Here is a 20,385-nt window from a genome sequence, read left to right as displayed (position 1 = left end):
CTTCGGCCATCGATGCTGTGTGTTGTCCACTAGAACGTCTTCATATGCACTATAAATGCGATGCTGATCTTGCAACGGACTATTTGTAGAAACCTGCCTAGGATTATACAAAGTAGATCCAATGAACGGAGACAGTTCTTTTGGAATAGACCATGTCATAATCTCCGATAGGAACACACAGGAGATCCGCGTCGGGAACGAGAAAGCGAGCGTAAATGTTCAACTGTAAGTGTACTGATCAGGTCACTATCCAAGCCAACCTTGGTTAGCTCTCATGGGGGGATTGTGTGCTGCGTGCCTTACCACGTGCTCAAGAAAAGTCACAGGCCGGCCGCATGGCACTCTGAAAGATATTCGAGCAAGTAACTCCTCAATATACACACTTTTATTATTCCGTTCCAGCAAGGCAACTTTGAGGACACACCAAAGTTTCTGCATTGCTATCAGATCGATTGATCGTGGGATTTTATTCCCTGCACCAAGCGAAATTGTCAGCTCAAAGCTGTGCGCATTGATTGGCCTATAGCGATAACTACCCAAGTCTAGAGGTTCCATTATGTGCGCCTTCTTGGAGAATTAAGCGGCCGCGTCATGCGTTGACAACCACATAGTACACTGCAAAACATGTGTGGGATGCTGTTCAATGCATAATCTCTGACCAAGATGGAAGAATCGCTGATGAAGAATGTTATAGCCTCCAAGTGCACCACTCGGCTCTTTCGAGAATATATGAAGCCCTTCTTCGGTCCCCGGATACACTGTTGGGTGGGTTCACAGATCGAACCTGGATCCTGACATCCACCACACCATAATTGCTGGCCGAGAATGTTCGTTTCAGACGCTGTAGTGATTTTCAAAACTTGATGCGTACAGGAAGAATCACGGCCTGGTAAGCTGAAGCCCTCATAGGATACTCAGAAATATCTACGTTCGTCATAGGGCGGCGAGCTCATTATGTATTCGCAGAACTGCAGTCAGAACTATAGGACTTACCTAAATCTCCGTCGGAATGAGAGTTGCCACTCGAACATTAGTGGATGAGAACGGAACTGGACCCCGCATCGGCACTAGAGTGGAAACTAAATGCTGACCCTTGCATATGCGCTGAACCAGAAAGAGGTTTAGCATGCTTTTGAAATATGTCTCAGTTCCATAATCTCCATCATGATCTTAAGCTGGGTGGTTCACTCTCCTAACAAAATATGGACATATTCTCGGTTCTGTCGGAGTTAACGGATATTGGGGGAGTTAAGCTGTCATCAACTTGATACTCCCCACTGCTAGCGTGTAAGCTGCCCGCATAGGCGATCTGTGGTACCATAGTATGAGACTACACTGGAGGCGAGAAGTTACAACTTTACACATCAGTGTAAACTCGAATCCCAAGCTGCGAATCAATTACTACAATGGGTACTCGGGAAAAAGAAAGGGTCCATTCCGAGCCCGTGCCGGACTGTCCAGGATCCACCCGGAAGCAGAGCCATGGGCGATGTCATGACCCTACAGCTGTTTCTATAAGAACTGCTTTCCCTACTTGCGAAGCATGCTCAAATTCTCAAGACTTACACACAGTTCAAGGAAGCTACACTATCGAGATTCCTCGTCAACATGGTCAAAACACTTCCCTTCCAAGACATTCAGGTTCCGTCGCCTGGCTTCGGTGCCATGGGTCTCAGCTTCGGCTTGGGCTACAACCTCAGTCTTGAAGAAGCAGAGCCGGTTCTTTTGAAGGCTATCGAGCTTGGCTGCACTTTCTGGGATACAGCTGTGAGTTTAGCCCATGAACTCTTTGAGTAAGATGTGAAGCTCTAACCCATGGACTCAGGTTATTTACCAAGCGGGCGTGAACGAGAAACTTTTGGGAGATTTCATTCGCAAGCACAATGTGCGCGACAAGATCTTCAGTATGTAAATGCGTAACCCAACAATACAATCTGGTACTGACCGATGCAGTTGCCTCGAAGTGCGGATTTAGAGTGGAAGACTTTACCGTCACCAACTCTGCCTCCCATATCAAGGAATACATTGAAGGAACTATTGAACGACTAGGCTTCACACCTGACCTATACTACCTCCACCGTATCGATCCTAGTACGTGATATTCACTCATGTCTTTTATCAGACTGGCTGACCCCAGACAGACACCCCTCTCGAGGAGTCCATCCCAGCTCTGGATGAGATCCGCAAGGCAGGCAAGACCAAATACATCGGACTTTCGGAATGCTCTGCTGCAACTCTGCGCAAAGCCAACTCCAGTTCGTTTAACCGTCTGACTTCTATCACTGTTCAATATCTAACCTTTCCCAGTTGCCAAGATCGACGCCGTCCAAGCCGAATACTCAGCCTTTGAGACCCTGCACGAGACGGACGGTCTGATCGACACCGTCAAGGAACTGGGTGTGGCTTATGTGGCCTACAGTCCTCTGGGACACGGCTGGCTTGTGGACGACTTTCCCTTCAGGACGCCCGAAGACTTTGCGCCTGACGATTTCCGTCGCGGTTGTAAGTTGCCTTGCCCATTCAGGATTACTTCTTAGTTATGCCTACTAAACGCGGATAGCCCCCAAGTTCCAAGGTGAAAATTTCTACGCCAACAAGAAGATCGTGGATGAGATCAAGAAAATCGCAAGCAAGAGAGGCTGTTCGATCAGCCAAGTGGCCCTGGCGTGGGTTGCTGCTCAAGGCATGATTGCCATTCCCGGCACAACCAAGGCGCACCGATTGGAGCAAAACTGGGCTTCTCGGGAGATCGACCTGACCGATGAGGAGAAAGCAGAGATGCGCAAGATCATTGATGCCGCCAAGCCGCAGGGAAATAGATATAATGAGCGACACCAGGCTATGGTTGGGCACTAAGCGGAGCCGGGTCTTTTGGGTGAGGATGTATATATTTTTTGTCGAGCCAGATTAAACTTCTGTTGATTTTTGAGGATTGCAGGCTATTGCAGGAGTAGAGAATTGAATGAGTATACAATTTGTATATAGCACCGATACTCATGCAACAATGCCAGATTATGAAATCCTTTGTGATTCAGTAGTGGAGGATTACGAGAGGGCCCAAAGAGTTGACGATTGGTGATCCAGCAATGGGAGACGCACGGTTGTTGCCCAAGGCAGTCCGCGGGGGGCTAGACCGCAGTTGGACTGGACGGTGCCAAGTTGGTGAACTGACTAATTTATTATCTTTGTGCTTCAGAGGATTGCAGCTCACAGAATTAAAATTCAGGTTAATGTATACACCGATGCATAAACCAAGTTGTGAAAGAACAGCGCACAGCTGCAAGTTTCATCCACTGGAGGAACAAGAAAGACCCCCGACAAGCCTTGGAGGATCGACGAATCCACTTGGAAACTAACTACTAGTCAGTTAACTAAGGAAGGTGGTGATGCTGACTGGCTTAGTCACGACGTAACCACGGCAGCTTCCTTTCCTGGCAGCAAATCCCATCCTCCAATAGATAAATTAGCCTTTGCGGCCCCTTTCGTTTTCACTTTCCATCCTTCGCCTCTTGAATATTTTTGCCTTTCCTTTCCTTTCCCTCCCTCCGAGAAAACCTCATCGTCCATGTGAGATTCTTCGTGCACGCCGTCTTCAATGGACCCCATCGAGCCCGTCAACGGCTCGCCCGATCCCCACGAAGGCCAGCCACCGTCGGCCACGCCTTCCCCCGGACCGACGTCATACCCCCGACAACGTGCGGCCTCGCTGCGTTCTCGCCGCCCGTCCATTCGCCTCCAACGCCTGCCCTCGTTTGAGCAAGCCGTTTTATCCACCCCCCGATCACAGCAATCGCAGCAAAATGGCGATACCAGCAGAACTCCTGGAGTCGCTCTGTCCCCTCTTCCTTCTATCCCAGCAGCTTCCGCAGAAGACGAGTCATGGCAGGGCAACCGCCGTCGCAGCAACTCGGAGCCCCGACCTGGGCGATGGTCTACACCCAACCCGGCTGCTCTGGCACGGGTGACCACGGGCGGCCAGATGCGCCCGGTGCAAGAGGAGGCGTCGAGCCCCATCGTTTCCTCCGCATCAAACCAACGAATGCCGGAAGATGTCCCTCCGCTACCAGAGATACCGAGACGGGGGAGTCGAACCCCCATGCGATGGGCTAGTGGAGTTGGTGTGAACCGCTTCACGCGGAATCGCGCGTCGACGGTTGGTGGAAGTGCTCCGGCTCAAAACCATGAGGTGGACGACGAATATCGGTCTCATATTGTGGATGTTCTGGATGTCATCGGTAAGCTATCCATCACACCAAATGGTTTCGTGGTATAGTAGCCTAATGTATCTCAGATCCGGAAATATCGGCCTTATCTACCCTCACGAATGTTCAGAATTCCTTGTTCATTCCTAACCTAGGGCCTCTGTTGAATCGCAACCAGACTTATACGCTCTCACCGCCATCGCCTATGAGAGAACTGGAATCGACGAGTGACGAGGAACGAGCGGATGAGATAAAGGAGCCTGAAGTTCGTCCATCCGTGGAACATACCCTTACGTCCGTTATCGGCGAGGGGGAGGAGCCTCGGTTTGCTGTGCTGCCTGAGGGCAGCAACCTTGCGGGCTGGAGCCCGGAAGAAATCGAAGAGCTTAATGACCATGTCCGGCACATGTTGCATTCTCGACGATCAAAGTTTAAGCGTTCGATGAAGGGGTTTAGAAAATATGTATCAAAGCGTGAGCGACGACATTTCCAACTCTCGGTATATGCTGCTGACCTCCTTTCCGCAGCTCTTGGATTCCTGGTTACTCTATATGCCACACTCATCACACTTTTTGGTCTTGCCTGGGTACTCTTCCTCATTGGTACGTGACTGCAATTCACCCAGCGAATCATCGAGCAGAACACTAACCCATTATCAGGCTGGATCAACGTCGGAGGCAGGCAATCCTACATTATTAATGTCATCGATAACGTCCTCGTAGCCCTCTTCGCAATTATGGGTGACGGGCTGGCCCCGTTTCGAGCTATCGACACCTACCACATGATCTTCGTAGCTCGATACACGTCCTTGACATGGAAGATTCGGCGCAAACGACACCTCCCCGATCTCAAGAACAAGAACGACCTTCCGTCACGACGAGAAACAGACGTCGACGTCGAACTCGGCGACACCCCGAAGGATGAAGAATACGAATTCACCGTCCTCGATCCCGTGAGACAACTAAAGCTCATCCACCACCAAAATAAGCTCTCCAAATCCCACACCTTCTACAAACCCCACGAAACCTTCACCCACTACGCCTTTCCCATGCGCCTCCTCATCGCTATCGTCGTCCTTCTTGACTGCCACTCCCTATTCCAAATCGCCCTAGGCACCTGCACCTGGGCCATCAGCTACCACGTGCGCCCCTTCGCCCTAACTACCGTCATCCTCTGCTGCTCTATCTGCTGCAACATCACCGGCGGTGTCCTGATCATGATCGGCGACCGCATGACTCGCAAGAAAGATGTCGTCGAGCGCCTCTTCCGTCAGCAACTAACCGAAGAAGCAATGAAGAAGATCCGAAAGAAGAAGCGGAAAGAAGAAGAGAGACGCAACGCCGAGAATAGCGGCGTGTCACGTTCCCATTCTATCTCTTCTCAGCGAAAGCTGTCACTTTCACAGCCGAGAGAAGACGAGTATGAATCATAAGATGATGCTTTTCAGTTCAAAAGCACGCGCACATCCACTTTAATTTGCTTACACGTTTCACGACCTCTACGATGACCCCATATATGTTACTTATTATTCATGATATCCCCAGCATCCTTATTTCTCTTGCCCTTTTATTTCTGTTTATATATCTGCTTCCACCGAACAAAAACACGATGTTCGGTTTGAAATCGTCATAGATGATTTGATGGATGCCGTTTTGTATTACTATCATTCTATGTATATGCAGCTATACAGACGTTATTTTCTATAATCAACAATGTGAGAGCCGTTCAAACATGATCTATTTAGTGTAACAAAACTAGAATATCATATGGGAAGGAAAGAAAGAAATATATAAGAATATATACATTATTAATAAAAGTAATTGGATTAAATAAATTAAATAAAGTAGACAACATCATGTTCTCAAAGAAGAGAATTAAGATTTCTGGGCCTCGAGATGATGCTGTCAGGATATACTCTGAATGGCACGAACTCCAAGTGACTGACGAGAAGCAGAAGGCCGATTGGCGTATGGCATGTGAGATAACCCTATCTATCCAATGGCCTTGACTTCGAGTTGGTGGAAGAAGATTAAGAGCATGTGCAGTTCCTGATTGAACAAGGCGTGACAAAAGGGACTGCCCGGCGATTTGTCCGCGACAACATCCCTGAATGGGTCGAACATGTGAGAGAGCTATCACCGGAGGGCTGCAGTCAAGGTCCCCTCCGATTTCATTGATGACTGAACATTTCTTGATTGCCAAGCGTGATTATTTCCGTCTTATCTGATGAATGGCGAGCATTTGCATCGTCGCTGCGCTGGCCGTACGATATGGCTTAGTTGTTGTTTGGTTTGATAGCTGTTTATGCCCTAATACTCAGATTTCGCAAGGTTGTTTCCACCTTTTCTTTATTTTGAAATATCAGTGATATACTACTACTTACTATGAAACGGCGTCTAGTAGTACTAGTAATGCGATGCACAATCCAAACCGTCAGTTCAAGAAGGGTCGTCATGCAAATGGACACGCAGATATTATAGGAAAGGATAGAAAGTTCAGCCATGGATGTATGGGCAGGATACACTATGAAAAAAATGACTCCGCGGGGCCTCTGTACTAGATCAGTCTCCAGTGCGAGAGGAACTGGTGCGTGTCTACTACCCATTCAGCTATTGTTGACCGATGCAGGTAGTAGTAGGTCTCTCGCTAAAGGTAATAACATAGCACCTGGCTACCAAGCGATGATGACATCTGGCGAACAGTTGTCTGCGCTCAGCCGAGATCACATTCCCATGGACTCCGACTAGGTGGTAGTAAACCTCACGAAGAGGCATAATATCTCTACCCGGGACGGGATGTTTATATACGGTGCGTACGGTTACAGAAGTTTCCACTAGTAATGTGCAGCAATCCTCCTGCACGCAGGTTGACAATATCTGTAGGGGCGGATTGTATGAAAGTAAAGATCTAATGCTCAAACAAATGGAGAAGAAGAAGGGAAAGAAAAGGGAACAAAACTGTTATGTAAAAGAAGGGACGGCGACTCGAACATTGCTTCCCAAACGCCAACAAACGGAAAGTTCTATAGGAAGATCACCTGCGTGCAAGCCTACGCTGTATTCCGATAACTCTCCATACTTAGAATACGCGTTCTCGCAGGCTCCTGCCGGATTGTGCCGGGATGCCAATATCCCCATATAACCATGACGCTCACCATCGGCACAGCATCAAACACGAAAAGCGGCCATTCGTTTGCCAAAAAAGTACCCCTTCTGCCCCGTCGCATACTCGATAACCCGGAAGATTGAGCGGATCATTATCAGCCAGCTAACCGCGTACAGCGGATACAGGTGATGAGTGTAAGGCACTTCACTTGTCGGCGCGCGCTTCATCCTCTTCTCAAAGACCATGGAAGTGATGATAAAGAACCCGAACACAAAGACCTGGATCATAAGTCCACAGATCACGATCGCCTTTGCTATATTCTCCAATCCGTCCGAAGCCATTAACCCTGAGCCTTGGCCCTGAACCAGAAACGAGACAATGTCACCCGCGACGAAAGTCTTCGTAACCCAGCTGATGCGGACTAAGGAGTACTTTTCAGCACCAACGCTGCGAATTAAACGTGCGAGAACCATGTAGACGCTTGCAGCAAAGAGAACGGGACCTAGTAGAATAAGGACGCTCTGGAGTATGTAGAGGATGAGGTTGGCAGTCGCGTTGGTGCAGGCGGCGCGGAAGGCATAGCCGATTACTTCAACTGCGCGAATTAGATGATTGTTCGGTCAAAAGACGGATTGAAAGTGGGCCAAGAAGATACGTACAGACACCACCAAGGATAAAGGGAATGCAGAATCGTGCGTGCGTTTTCCAGGCTTTCCACACATGGAAGAGGGTGGGAGCGAGGAAGAGGAGGAGGAAAATGACTGAGGCAGCTATAGAAGGGACATATTCCCAGAGATAGTAGTCGCCGCTGTAGGGCTCGAGTTTCGCCATGACAGCGGTGGTGATGATAGATTTTACTGTGAAGGGTGGAAGTTGTCTACATTGTGTGAGACTTGGTTTCCTCTATATAGTCCAGTTCAGTCCATCTAGCATCTAGACGACCTGAGGGCAGGTCTTCCCGAATAGGTAATGATAAAAGGGCTGGTCCGTGCACACGCGGACTTTTCTCGCTCCTATTCGCCGGCTCATCACCTTACGAAATCTGCACCCCACCGTGATAGAATCAGGCCCAAGGCTATTTTTACACACGAAACACATTTCGAACTGTTGAAGGCAAATGAGAAGAAGAAGCATTCGACCGAGCCCTGTCTCACACAATAGGCGCCAGCATATCGATTGATTGCTTAATAATAATAACCAACCTACCGGTCTGTTGCCACCCATACTGCCGCCAGCAAGACGCATACTCGAAATGGCTCGAAGAACCCATACGAAATCTCGAAACGGGTGTCTCGAGTGTAAGCGGCGCCATGTCAAGGTATGCACCTCGGTTTAAGTTCTAGCTGTGCCCGTCGGATGATAAACACTTTCCCCAGTGCGATGAGATGCAGCCCATTTGCTCTAATTGCACCACCGCCGGGCTGGTATGCGACTACGGGAGTCGCTTGCTGAGTGCCACCAGGCGGACCCCCCTACTGGGAGCTAGAGCTCAGTCACTGCCAACGACTCCTGCTCCTGGCGGTACCCCCCTGGAAAGCCCTGCAGGTTATCAACCCGTCAACATGCTCCATGTCGAACTGTTCCATAACTTGCACACGCAAATACGCACCGTCCTCGACCCAAATAGGTCTATAGCCTGGCTAGCGGATGATGTGGCTTACTTAGTTACGACGCCATATCTTGTTAACGAGTTGCTCGCATTCAGTGCACTGCACTTAAGTACTACACGGCCGGATCGGCGAGAATACTATCGCTATCATGCAGCCCAACTGCAAACCCAGGCATTATCTATCTTCAAAGAATCATCTCCTCAGGTAACACAAGAGACCTGCATCCCTTTGTTTGTCTTTGCCGTCAGCTTGGGTATCCACACACTCTGCGACACACTTATCTACCGCGAAGGTCATTTTGCTAATTTTCTCGATCGCTTCGTTCATTTTTTCCGCCTCTACTACGGCGTCCGCACTATAGTTGATGAATCATGGCACATGATCCAGGACACGCCTCTTGCCTCATCCTTCAATATAGGCACGGACCTGTACAGATTCAATGGTCACCTCGGGCCCGTCTGCCAGACCTTGCTGAGCCTGATTAACCGCGCGAATCTTGGTAAAGAACTCACAGATATCTATAGACAGGCGATTGAGTCACTACAGTCATGCCTAAAGGTGATAGAGGACCGGAGCGAGTTGCATGTCGGGATTAATGCTGTGACGACATGGCCGATCTTAATAAGGATAGAGTTTGCGGAGTTAATCGAGCAGAGACGGCCAGAGGCGATGGTCATTCTTGCACATTATGCGTGTACGTTGCATCTATTTAGGGATATCTGGCTTTTTGGGGATTCGGGGGCGTTTATCATTCGAGAGGTTACGGGATACTTAGGCCCGGAATGGGATGAGTGGATGGCGTGGCCGAATCAGATGTTGAGATCGTCACCATCTACCTAATGCAGGATTGAGACTCATAATCATTTCCAGACAACGGAGCTCCATTACTGTTTGATTAGCTCCAACTGGATATGAATTCCAGAGATTGGGCGATGTCAGAAGCCTGGTTAATAGATTGAGTATGGCTGGACGATGGGGTGGGATGTTGTTTGTCTCTTGTAGCCAGAAGGAGCTAGATGAGACTCTTGAACAGAGTTTGGGGAGAAGGCGAGCCTATTTTTTACTATTAATACCTCCGTCTGCCTTCGTATTTGTCAAGGACCAAATGCTGACGGCAATGCCCCGAGCAAGCACCGCGCTGGTGCCGGCTGTAGACCTCGTCTTGCCTGTAATCGAAGGAAGCTCCGAGAGATCCAATCGTCCAGGAAGAACATATCAGTTCCCAAACAACGCATACAACATCCACCTTCACAGGGAATCAAACTGGGCACAAGCTACGGGCACATACGAGGAAGTAATGGCCAGAGCGCGGGCCGGCGAAGAACTCCATATTCAGCCCGGAGAGCACGATTGTGTTTTCCAAAACAGTGCCCCAGATCGGACGGATGGTGACTTTGAAGTCGCATGGGTTGTGCTTGCTTTCTCTCTCGGTGGACGGGAGTTCGATGTAAAAGCTCAAATGGTGGCTGAGTGGGTATGACACCGATGAGGAACAGAAGAGGCTTTTTGAACGAGGATTTAGTCGCATCAAGAAAGCAACCGAGGTGTTTTCCCAGGGGATCAGAGAAACAACAATTCAATGCCCGTTTCAATCGCATCCGACATGCATTAGCAACTATCAAGAACAAGACACTGCCCCGGCAGGCTGGAGTCCAGATCGACCTCACGCCGCGCAAGTTCCGCATGGCAACCTGCACGGGAACTTTTCTTGAGCAGCCCATCCTATCACTTATTTTCCATGTGGTTGATAGCCAGGATTCAGACGTGATATACGAGACCTGCAGCAGGGTTGGCAGGGCCAGTGGGTAAATGCTAAACCGCAGTCTATTCCCCCCATTCCTGCAGGCCACACAGCCTCTATCTTGATTCACCAAGATATTCTCTACCGTAAGATTCTAGAGCCATCGATTCTCAAAGGGAATAATAAAGACTGGAAGCTAGAGGGACTCACTGGCTACGAGGGAGGTGGGGTGGGCTTTTCACGCCGCGTGGCAAAAGCCCTTAGACAGGTTACCTTCGACATACCATGTGGACGAGCGGTTGAAACAGCCTTGAATACTAGACAAGCCCATCTGGAGGTCACTGGCTGGAATGAGGATCTCAAGATATGCTCGTCGTACTACTCGTATTTGGATTAGAAAATCATAGGTTTGTGACTTACCAACTCGCAGATCATCCCAGCAACAATTAAGATCTACCAGAAAGCAAGTACCCCCTTTTCATTTTACTATCAGTGCAATACCACAGACACTAACATTCGTGACGTGCAATTAGTATATGAACAGCCCCCCCGTCGCCCGTGTCGAGTGGAAATTTCAAATCCAGTCAAAATGGCAGGATTTCTGGGTCGGCAAAAGACAACGGTTCGGCACTAGGACACGATTTCAGGGATGGTAGAAAAGCATCGAATGTAGGCAGGCAATCAATCTTACCTTGCTTTGCTCACTTTCTGACAACCAACTACAGAGCACCGTGACCTTCCCTATTAATCATGACTTTCCATTAGACACCAATGCTACGGACTACGACATTGCCTTTGACATAAAAAAGTAACGACATGGAAATTCAATGGAATAATACTGATGAATGGCATGAGATTGCAGGCGACTGGTTGGAAATGATTAACCCATGGGTATACAAAGATGGTAAAGGTCCCTTGAACGCGGTTTTCCAACGACGCCAGGAAAAGATGCGTGAGTTACGGCCCACCTTTCACTTCGGGACTCTGGGCTTGGGCTTCTTCCTCACTACTAACTTGCTCAACCCCGGTGTTTAAGGTCATTGAGATCGACAAGCAGGTTGGCATGCGGGTTCCCCTGGGAATCTGTTGTTAGTTGGCAAGGTAGTCCAGGCTGTAGATCCTACCAGTCCTTCCTGAGTCATATCGGAGACAGGTACATACATGGCTTTTATCGCGTACTTCAATCTTATATCTTACCCGGCCTCAGCCTGTTTTATACTAGAACCTTTCAACCTCCTCCCATGATGGCGTTCAGTATAGCTGCCAGTTCCTCCCCATCATGATAATCCTATATCTTATCTTATCTTATCCGGCCTGTACCAGTTTGTTTACTCAATAGGACAGAGGGCGGACGAACGAATGTTAGAGATAGTAAACGCAATTTCTCGATCAGAGCCGAGAAATTCCAAAGCTCCATATTGGCTTAATATAATCTGACTATGTTCCTCTACTTCTTCATTTACATCAAGTACATACGACCAAAGGGTGTGGAAAAGACAGGATCTTTCCGTCCGCTCAGCCGTACGTACTTGAAGTTCACAAGCCCTCTCTGCCCACCCACACGCTCACCCTTTTCTAGTTTTACCCTGATGGAGGGAACAGGTGAACAACCGCTCTTCGCTCGCGCGAGCCGGGGGTGAGAAGGGTGATTGCGTCTTGATACAGGGTCAAAAAAAGAAAAGAAAAAAACGAAGGTAAAGCACAGAGTATTCTGAAGTGTTCGGAAAGTACAGATGGAAGTAACAAAGCCCTCTTCAATAGTGTTGGGGGGGGGCCAAGAAAGTTGAAATCCTAGAACTTCACTATCTCGCACACTAGGTTAAGAGAATGTAGCTTCCTTGTATTTGGGGGGAGGTCGTGAGTAGATACCACTGACTTGCGATCTCATAAAACCTATATGTATACTGAGTCACTTCTACATATTTGTTAGAAGCTAATTGGTATACAAGTTAGTAGCTACTAGCTTAAGATCAGCGACGCAGCACTCGAGCACCATTGAACTAACTCGTAACGAATCCCTGCTTGAATATACTCGGGCTTTCTGCTTTCTGTGGATGTGTCAATCTGACACCCCATATTCAGTACTCTGTACATTACTTCAGATACCATTACGCCGCTATATATATACCGAATGACAGGTCTAATCAAACTAACCCAACAATGCATAAAAGGTAGTAATGAAAGTAATGACTCGAAATAATATATATATAGACATGTAAATAGTTGGTGCTCATGTACAAAATGCTCTCTCTCCTTTTCCGTAGAGCCAAGTAAAGTAGTAGTAGTAGTAGTCACACACAGTTCAGACCGGGGAGGAATATGTATATAGAGACAGGAAAAAAAAAAAAAAAAAAAAAGAGGAAATAACAAAAAGAGAAAGAGTGAGTGACGGAAATGATAGAATAAACAAATGTCTCGCTCAGGATACTTAAAAAACTAAGCATACAAATCCCAGATTGATGCTCGAATTTTGAATCCGACTGTATGATGAGAAGGAATACCGTGAAAGGGGAGAATGTAACCGCCCTAAACACCGCAACTCGCTGACAAGACGAGGAAGGAAGATAGAATGGAAAAAAATGAAAATGGTGGTAACGAGGGATGTATGGGATGCTGATGTCACCATACAATGTGGATATAGCTTGATGCTTTTGCCCGATTCTCTATGATGAGATTGGGCTGTTGCTTTTTGGTGGTTCGGCCTTACAGATCGCTGTGGAAGACTGCTTGGTCCGCTGCAGGCTGGGATCGCCGGTCGAGGAGGATCTTCTCAAGAGTATCGAGCCTTTCACGCGTAGTGCGAATAGCATGGTCCATCTCGAGGTCGGACATTTTTTCTTCGTTGACTTTGCTGGCCAGCGCACGTTCGCTCTGGACTTTGCGAGAGTATTGCTGTGTCCGAGAGCCCGTCGACCGACTAACGGTGGGTATGGCTAGTCCGTCCATCCCAACCCTGTCTTCTAGCCAGCTCCAGAGCTCGCTTTCTTCCCGCCGCCACATTTCCTCATACGCGGCCAGACGCTGGGGTAAAGAGTAACCAGGGCATCCGATGTCGTGGGATACCACGGATGGCTGGGACGGGCGTCGGAAGAAGAGCAAGAAGAGCAGAATGCCGACTAGTACAATGGCGACGTTTCCGCTCAAAAGAGGCTTGACCGTGTCCACAACAGGTCCAAGCACTCCATGGATCGGCTCCAAAACTCCCCAGGAATTCGCCTGCTGTGCTCGTTCCTCCTCCGCTGCTTTGGCAGCAGCAGCCGCCGCCTCCTGAGCGACCTCGCTCTTCTTGCGTCGTCCCTTACCCTTGCCTTTACCGCCACCCGTGCGGCCACGAGGAACAACCGCAGCTTTGAGGGCGGCAACCAAGTCATTTCCAAACGCAGTTTGACCGTCAATCGCACCCTTTTCAATGGGACCTGCTTTCTGTTAGCACAGCTGTAGTGGGTCATTTGACGCAGTAGACCTACCCTTGAGCCAACTCTTTCCCGACCACTCGATGGTACACGTCATGAGGAATCGTGTCTGATTGTTCGGCGCCCATGTGAAGAGGTACTTGGTCTTGGTCAGGAAGACATTACCGCTGGGGACGTCGGGTGTCTGGGTGCCCAGGGTAACAAGGACGGCCTTTTCCAAGTCAAGGAAATCCAGCGTTTCAGTACTGATACATTTTGTCTGCTTGGGACCAATGGATCCGTTCAGTGGCTTGATATACGAATAATTCCGTGTGCGGCTGTCGTTGGTGAGACCCTTGTTTCCAGTTTCAAATTGGAGCTCTCCCGATTTTTGATTTTCGACAAGGAACTTGGTCATGAACGCACCAGATTGCGCTCCGAACACGTAAGAGTAGACTTTTCCGAGAGGCGCTGGGATCACATCATCCTTGACCACCTTATCGTACTGGCCTGCAGGATCAGTATACTCGGTGGGAGGATGAGTTGGCGGGCCAGGGAAGTCAGTGTCACCATCAGCGGGTGAGCCAGACTTGCTGCCTTTTCCATCACCGCTGGAGTTGGCTCCGGCCTGCCCAGCCCCATTGGCATTGGCAAGAGCGCCCGATGCCTTGCGGCTAACAGGCTTGGTAGGCATGGACTTGTCACTCCCGTTGACGCTGGCGCCGGCAGCTTCGAAGAGGCTATCAGCATTGTCGCCTTCTTCATCCTCATCGTAGATCTCATCTTCTTCCTCGCTCTCATCATCACTATCACCGGCCTTCTCGGTCTTGTCTCCTGTGCCGTCCGTGACCCTGGTTCCATTGGCAGAACTCTTGAGAGAAGGGTGGTTGATTTTCCAGATGTTAACCATGAGATCATAGGTAGACTCTCGACTAAGAAGACTGCGGAACGTATGCCGAGCATGTAGCGTCTGGATAGCTATGGCGTTCGGGAACACCATCGCAGTGGACTCCTTTTCTATCGCCACGACTTCGTCAAAGCTAATTACAAGGGTCGTCACCCAGCCCAGAATATTACTGGAAAAGCAGATGTGGCCTTCCGAAATGTAGATTCGACCAGCTAGGATGATCTCTCGTTGCAAGGCACAGCTGTAGTCCTCGATCAGGTAATCGTCTTCGGGCACACTGCGGAACAGTTGATGAAAGTCCCTGTTTCGCTTCTTGCTGGCAACAGCAAAGCCAGTCAATCGCGGCATGCTGGCATTGGCAGCCGGGGCACCCAAAGCAATAGCACTGGCACCAATTGCACCAAGTGTCGATGTAGTTGCTGCTGAAGACCCACGGTGCCGGCGCCGGGCAAGCCGGCTTCGCACGCTTCCGCTTCGATAGGGCCGAGTATGACCGATCTCCCCATCGAGTATACTGCCACTTGGTGGAGTTTGGTCGCCAGCGCCCTCCTTCGTAAAAGAAGCACTGGACTGTAGGTCGAGGCCGTCATCTGTCGAAGGGACTAACGACGTCTCCGAGGGCTTTTCGTAGGCCATTGTGACTGCTCGGGCTGCACGACTATCCTCAAGTCTGGCTGCTTCTTCATCACGTTGCGATACTTTGCGCTTCTCCAAGGGTAAGTCTGGTTTGGTGATCACAACGCCATCCGGCGTGGAGACAGAACCACCGGGGGGTATGGCGATATCCAGATGGCTAAAGTCCAGGTCTCCAGATCCCAGAGTATCGACGGCCAATGGCTTTTTCTCTTCTGCTTTATTGTTGATGGGCTGGCTGGGGCCTGGCGCTCCCTCAGCAGAAGGCTGACTCTCAGATTCATTCAATCCTCCTTGCGCAACATTGCGACCCTTTGACTGAGAGTTGAGACTACTGCTCAAAGTCGAGGCTGCATTCTGTGCGGCGGAAAAGACGGATGAGAAGAACCCGGTTTGCATGGGCCCCGGTGATTTTGCGCTCGCTTTGGTCTCTTCAATCGTCGGTCCTATCGCAGATATGGAGTTCGACAGCTTGCTGGGCTTGTGGCTCGCAGCAGAGGCGGACCGCACACGCCGGTGGGAGATCATATTCCCCGAAGGGCTGACTATGATACCGGCTGGGGAATCTTTCGAGTGGATAGAATCAGGCGACCTAGTTACGTCTGGCGAAGTGAAAAGCCTAGGAAATTCGGTATTCGGGGTGGGAGGAGTTACGGTGGTCTGCGGGTGCGGAATGGCGGTATGCGGGGGTGTTCTCGGAGCGGGAATTTCTAGAGAAGGGAGAGGCTTGTCTTCTTTGAGATCGGTGCGAATGGGAGCTGGCAAAGGCGGGGGCGGTTCGGCAACAGTCTGAGCTCTCTTCGCTGATAAGCTGCCTCTTCTACTGCTTTTGGAGCTAGAAGTAGATTCTGCTCGATCGCGGTTAGAGGCTTTCTTATCCGGGTTGGAACCGAAGGCGTTCTTGAAGCGACGTCCGGGCGAGATGCCTCGTTTCTTCCCGCGGTCCGATGGCACGTTTAATGAAGAGCCATGCGTCTCCTGTTGCGACTCGGGAGCGGCAGCTTCAGCGTCGCCCTTACCATCTTCTTCCGTCTCGTCTACCGATGTGGTCCTTATAAGGGGGGAGGAGGAGGTGTAAAAGCCAGCATGGGAGTTGTGAGATGTAAGAGGGGGTGTTCTTTGGGTCAATCCACGTTAGTCATGCTATTTGACTCGCTGATGGCGTGCCAATGGAATGGGAACACATGAACTCAGAACTCACCTGTCAGGTTCGGAGTCGTCCGTCAGCAAGTTGACAGTGTCATGGTCCGGGGGGCTCAAGTTCTCGTGGCCCACTGATGAGGTGGTGGAAAGGCCGTCGCGCGACTCTGTTGAACGACTCTCCTGGACATCCTTGCTACTCTCTGTCTCCAGCTGGGTGGACGATTCATCGGACTGCTTCTGGTTCTTATCCTTCTTCTTCTTCCGTCGAGCGGCCAAAAGCTTCGAAAATCCGCTGGAGCCTGCCTTGGCGGAATCAGCCTCGCCGGCTTGCGACTTGGGTCTGTCGGAGGTCGAGTCGATTGAGGAGCGCCCATTGCTTCGGGACGAACTTCCCATTGTCTCCAGATCAACCGGAGTGGTATTGGTACGATTCACTTTGCTGATGCTGGGTATATCGGTTTCTGGAACCGGCGGGGGTTCGGGGATCGGGTTGGCCTCCATGGTGGATGAGCGAATGGAGGAGCGGGGGATGAGGGGAGGACGGGTAGAGGCAGAAACGAAAGTGAATGAACAATTGATTTAGAGTTCAAGGGGATATTGGATAGTAACGGCAGTGCGCATGCTAGAGGTCAGAACCGGTCGACGTCTCTAGCAATGCATTGTATGTAGAAAGTAAGGTAACGTCAGCAGAAAAGGAGGGTCGTAGAGGGGAAAGATGGGTCTAACTGCGTCTAGATGGTCGCAGAGCCCGCAGCATGTCCTTCCTCTCACTTCCCTACTGCTGAAGAATTTAGGGAAAAAGATAAGTTAGGGAAAAAGAAAATGGGGGGTGGGGGGGGGGAGGAAGGGGTAAAGATGACGATGAGGAGAAGGAAAGCGAAACGAAGGCGCTTCGAAGTGCAACTCCGCAAAGCTGCCAGACCATCGACGGTGAACGGAGCATTACCGCCGGTGACCTCTTCCGCTCGTATTTCTCCGCTGGGGGGAGGTATATCTACAAGGTGGATTTCCGATCGGCAGGGATACGATTACGATAAGAGGTTCTTCTGTAGCTGTAACTTCATATACTCTGTCGTCTTTCCCCTGGAATTGCTTTCTAGATCTCTAATAATTAATATATCTTAATCGCGATGGTGAAACTTGCCAGTGCTGCAGCTGGTTAATTATAGAACTGCGGCGGTGCCGGAGCTGTCACAGTGTATGCGCCAGCGTATTACGGTCACAACCATACCACGATCCGGAATCAGGGGGTTGCAGCGGTAACAGTGCGGTAGATGCTGGTAGTGGATAGTAGGGGAGAGTACTTATTGGTACTTGCGGGACTGGTTCCATGGGTGGTAATGTTACCGTCCCATTGGTACCACCGCGTGATCTGCCCGAAGCGGTGAGGGGATGTCGTCACCAGCGATAGTCCTTCGTCGGCCCTTATCTGAATGTCTTAAATCGTTCTTCTCCGATCATATTCAACTCACATTCACTCGCTTTGGGGGGTGGCTTGTGGTAGTCCACTCCGGAAATTTACTTCTCTTTTGAGACCTCCACAGCTATGGAGACTGCTCCCCTGACCTTGGTAAGTTCTTCTTGCGCGGCCTCAAGCGTTGTATCCCGCCTGACAGACCCCTTCGGACAAGGCTCATACCCACGCTCGCAATGCAGTTCTCGAGACTCGCAAGTCGAACCCCGTAGCAGCCAGTGAGGAACATGATCTTGCTGCGGGAGAATTTGCCACTGCAGCCCAGAATAGCTCGGATAAAGAGGTACCTATATGACGCATCGCTGCATCTACACTTACACGAGAACGCTGGCTCATCCTCGACTGCACAGGCTCTGCGGACCCTCCACCTGCTAGAACAACATCACAAAAAACTGGCACAGATCCTCCGTTTTCAACATGAGAATCCCCAAAGCAATGCAGGCCCCGGCGCAGCTGCCCAGCTGTCTACAGAATCGGGGGCGAGATCATCCACCTCCACTGATCCCCAGCATATCCCGCGGCTATCTGGACACCCTCGTCTACCGTCGAGAGAGTCATCCTCCATCGCCAGCAACCTAGCATCCGCACGAGGAATCCCCGCGCACCGTGCCTCTCCGGCATCGCCCACAATCGCTCCTCAGCAAGCCGGGGCCAAGATGACCGACGGCCCAAGCAAGATCCGAACAAGCGAGTCCCGACTACGAGGCACCGCACAGATGCAAGGGATGAGGGAGCGTGAGCGCGAGCGCGAGCGCCACCGCACATCAACTTCCGCTCGACAACCCTGGATCCCGCCAACACCCAGCCCAACGGACGTCACTTCACAGCAGTACGCACCAGCGGAGCCCTCAGAGCCATCCCGCCCACGAGCCTCCCTCACCGAGGAACCCTTCCAAAAGTTCTACTCGACCTTTGAAGGCCTTATCTCCAAGATCTCCGCGCCACTAGCCTTCGCCGGCCTCCCCCTAGGCACTGATCCATCCTCGCAACCCTCCGCCAGCCGCAAATCCGCCCCGGACACCAAAACCGACCGCTACAACGCCGTCCCCGACCGCTCCGCCGAACCAGACATCAACAAGCTCTTCTCCCGCGCCGCCCTCCAAGCCATCAAAGACAACACCGGCGGCGCAAGCGGCGGAACCGGCAGCACCGCCGAATCCTTCTACGTGGTCCCCACCACCGGCGGCACCGTCTCCTACGCAGGGATCCTGACACGGGCCGAAAAAGAAGCCCGAAGAAGCAGCTTCGAAGACGCCGCCGACGAAGACTTCGTCGACGCCCGCGAGACCCCTCCATCCCCGGAACTCCGCCAAAGTCTTTCCGGCGCAGCAGCAGCACCGATGGGCAGCAAAGCGTCCCGCACCCCCACTAGTCAGAGCGAGAAATTCTCCCGACTCACCCAGAACCCGAAAACCATGGAAGAGCTACAAATGGAGAACCAAGCCCTTCGGCATCTATCAGATACTCTATCCAAGCGGCTACACATGTGGGAAGTCAACGCCCAATCCAGCTCCATGGCGCTGCAACAATCCCTACGAGCAATGCACCATACTCAGAATGTCCCGTCTCTGGACCAGCCTCAGTCTCATAACCAATCGCAAGTTCCTTCTCCGGTTGCAACTACCGGTGGCGGCAGCGCCGGGATCTCATCTCCCCCTGTCCCAACAATAGACTACGACCAGCGCATCAAGGAACTAGAGGAAATGGTCCGTCGCGGCGAGAAAGAACTGGGTAAAGTCGGCCGCGAGAACGACAAGCTCCGCGATGTGCTGGGGAGGTACAGAGAGCGATGGGAGAAGTTAAAAGAGGGAGCGAAATCGAGACGGGCCGGTGCAGCTGGTGCTGCCACTACGTCCGCAGGTGGCAGTAGTGCTACTGCTCGACCAGGTAGCAGTAGCAGACGATCGAGCACGCAGCAGGGAGTAGCGGATACAGAGGACGGGTCATCGAAAGCGGGAGGCGGGGAGACAACCACGACAACGGAGAATGCAGACACTTCGAATGGTGAGCGGGAGGGGTCTGATTAATTATCTTGCCCTATCTTTACGACTATTCTTATTCTTGGGTTGAATATCTCTATATGAAGTACTTATATACTATGTCCTGTCATTATTAGCCATAAAAGCAAGCACACGAAGTGAAATGATGAACTGAATTTTATATATCCACCACAAACAT

At 50.6% G+C, this 20,385-nt stretch overlaps 7 protein-coding genes across 7 annotated transcripts; 5 read left to right on the top strand and 2 right to left on the bottom strand.

Annotated features, from left to right (window-relative positions):
• Positions 1-1,608: 1,608 nt before the first annotated feature.
• AtWU_10143 (aldo-keto reductase) lies at positions 1,609-2,856 on the top strand (the record flags this gene model as incomplete). Its single annotated transcript, XM_035505248.1, has 6 exons — positions 1,609-1,767; positions 1,826-1,904; positions 1,954-2,091; positions 2,142-2,255; positions 2,308-2,502; positions 2,561-2,856. The coding sequence occupies 6 exons, from the start codon at positions 1,609-1,611 to the stop codon at positions 2,854-2,856; spliced, it is 981 nt and encodes a 326-aa protein (XP_035361141.1).
• Positions 2,857-3,595: 739 nt separating this feature from the next.
• On the top strand, positions 3,596-5,634 carry AtWU_10142 (uncharacterized protein; the record flags this gene model as incomplete). Its single annotated transcript, XM_035505247.1, has 4 exons — positions 3,596-4,235; positions 4,292-4,675; positions 4,730-4,804; positions 4,862-5,634. 4 exons carry the CDS (start codon positions 3,596-3,598, stop codon positions 5,632-5,634), a joined length of 1,872 nt encoding a protein of 623 aa, XP_035361140.1.
• Positions 5,635-7,369: 1,735 nt separating this feature from the next.
• On the bottom strand, positions 7,370-8,138 carry AtWU_10141 (RTA1 domain-containing protein; the record flags this gene model as incomplete). The annotated part of the gene is made up of 2 exons (XM_035505246.1): positions 7,370-7,902; positions 7,967-8,138. 2 exons carry the CDS (start codon positions 8,136-8,138, stop codon positions 7,370-7,372), a joined length of 705 nt encoding a protein of 234 aa, XP_035361139.1.
• A 554-nt stretch (positions 8,139-8,692) lies between these two features.
• On the top strand, positions 8,693-9,757 carry AtWU_10140 (C6 finger domain protein; the record flags this gene model as incomplete). The annotated part of the gene is made up of 1 exon (XM_035505245.1): positions 8,693-9,757. One exon carries the CDS (start codon positions 8,693-8,695, stop codon positions 9,755-9,757), a length of 1,065 nt encoding a protein of 354 aa, XP_035361138.1.
• Positions 9,758-10,022: 265 nt separating this feature from the next.
• Positions 10,023-11,055, top strand: AtWU_10139 (uncharacterized protein; the record flags this gene model as incomplete). Its single annotated transcript, XM_035505244.1, has 2 exons — positions 10,023-10,391; positions 10,702-11,055. 2 exons carry the CDS (start codon positions 10,023-10,025, stop codon positions 11,053-11,055), a joined length of 723 nt encoding a protein of 240 aa, XP_035361137.1.
• Positions 11,056-13,361: 2,306 nt separating this feature from the next.
• AtWU_10138 (GRAM domain protein) lies at positions 13,362-17,234 on the bottom strand (the record flags this gene model as incomplete). Its single annotated transcript, XM_035505243.1, has 3 exons — positions 13,362-14,074; positions 14,126-16,707; positions 16,792-17,234. The coding sequence occupies 3 exons, from the start codon at positions 17,232-17,234 to the stop codon at positions 13,362-13,364; spliced, it is 3,738 nt and encodes a 1,245-aa protein (XP_035361136.1).
• A 1,045-nt stretch (positions 17,235-18,279) lies between these two features.
• Positions 18,280-20,234, top strand: AtWU_10137 (uncharacterized protein; the record flags this gene model as incomplete). Its single annotated transcript, XM_035505242.1, has 3 exons — positions 18,280-18,303; positions 18,365-18,490; positions 18,558-20,234. The coding sequence occupies 3 exons, from the start codon at positions 18,280-18,282 to the stop codon at positions 20,232-20,234; spliced, it is 1,827 nt and encodes a 608-aa protein (XP_035361135.1).
• Between the last annotated feature and the right edge of the window lie 151 nt (positions 20,235-20,385).

The sequence above is a fragment of the Aspergillus tubingensis genome, assembly GCF_013340325.1.
Source record: "Aspergillus tubingensis WU-2223L DNA, scaffold_12, whole genome shotgun sequence".
NCBI lineage: Eukaryota > Fungi > Ascomycota > Eurotiomycetes > Eurotiales > Aspergillaceae > Aspergillus > Aspergillus tubingensis.
The sequence above is the reverse complement of the archived record's forward strand: the minus strand, read 5'-3'. Positions and strand labels throughout refer to the sequence as shown.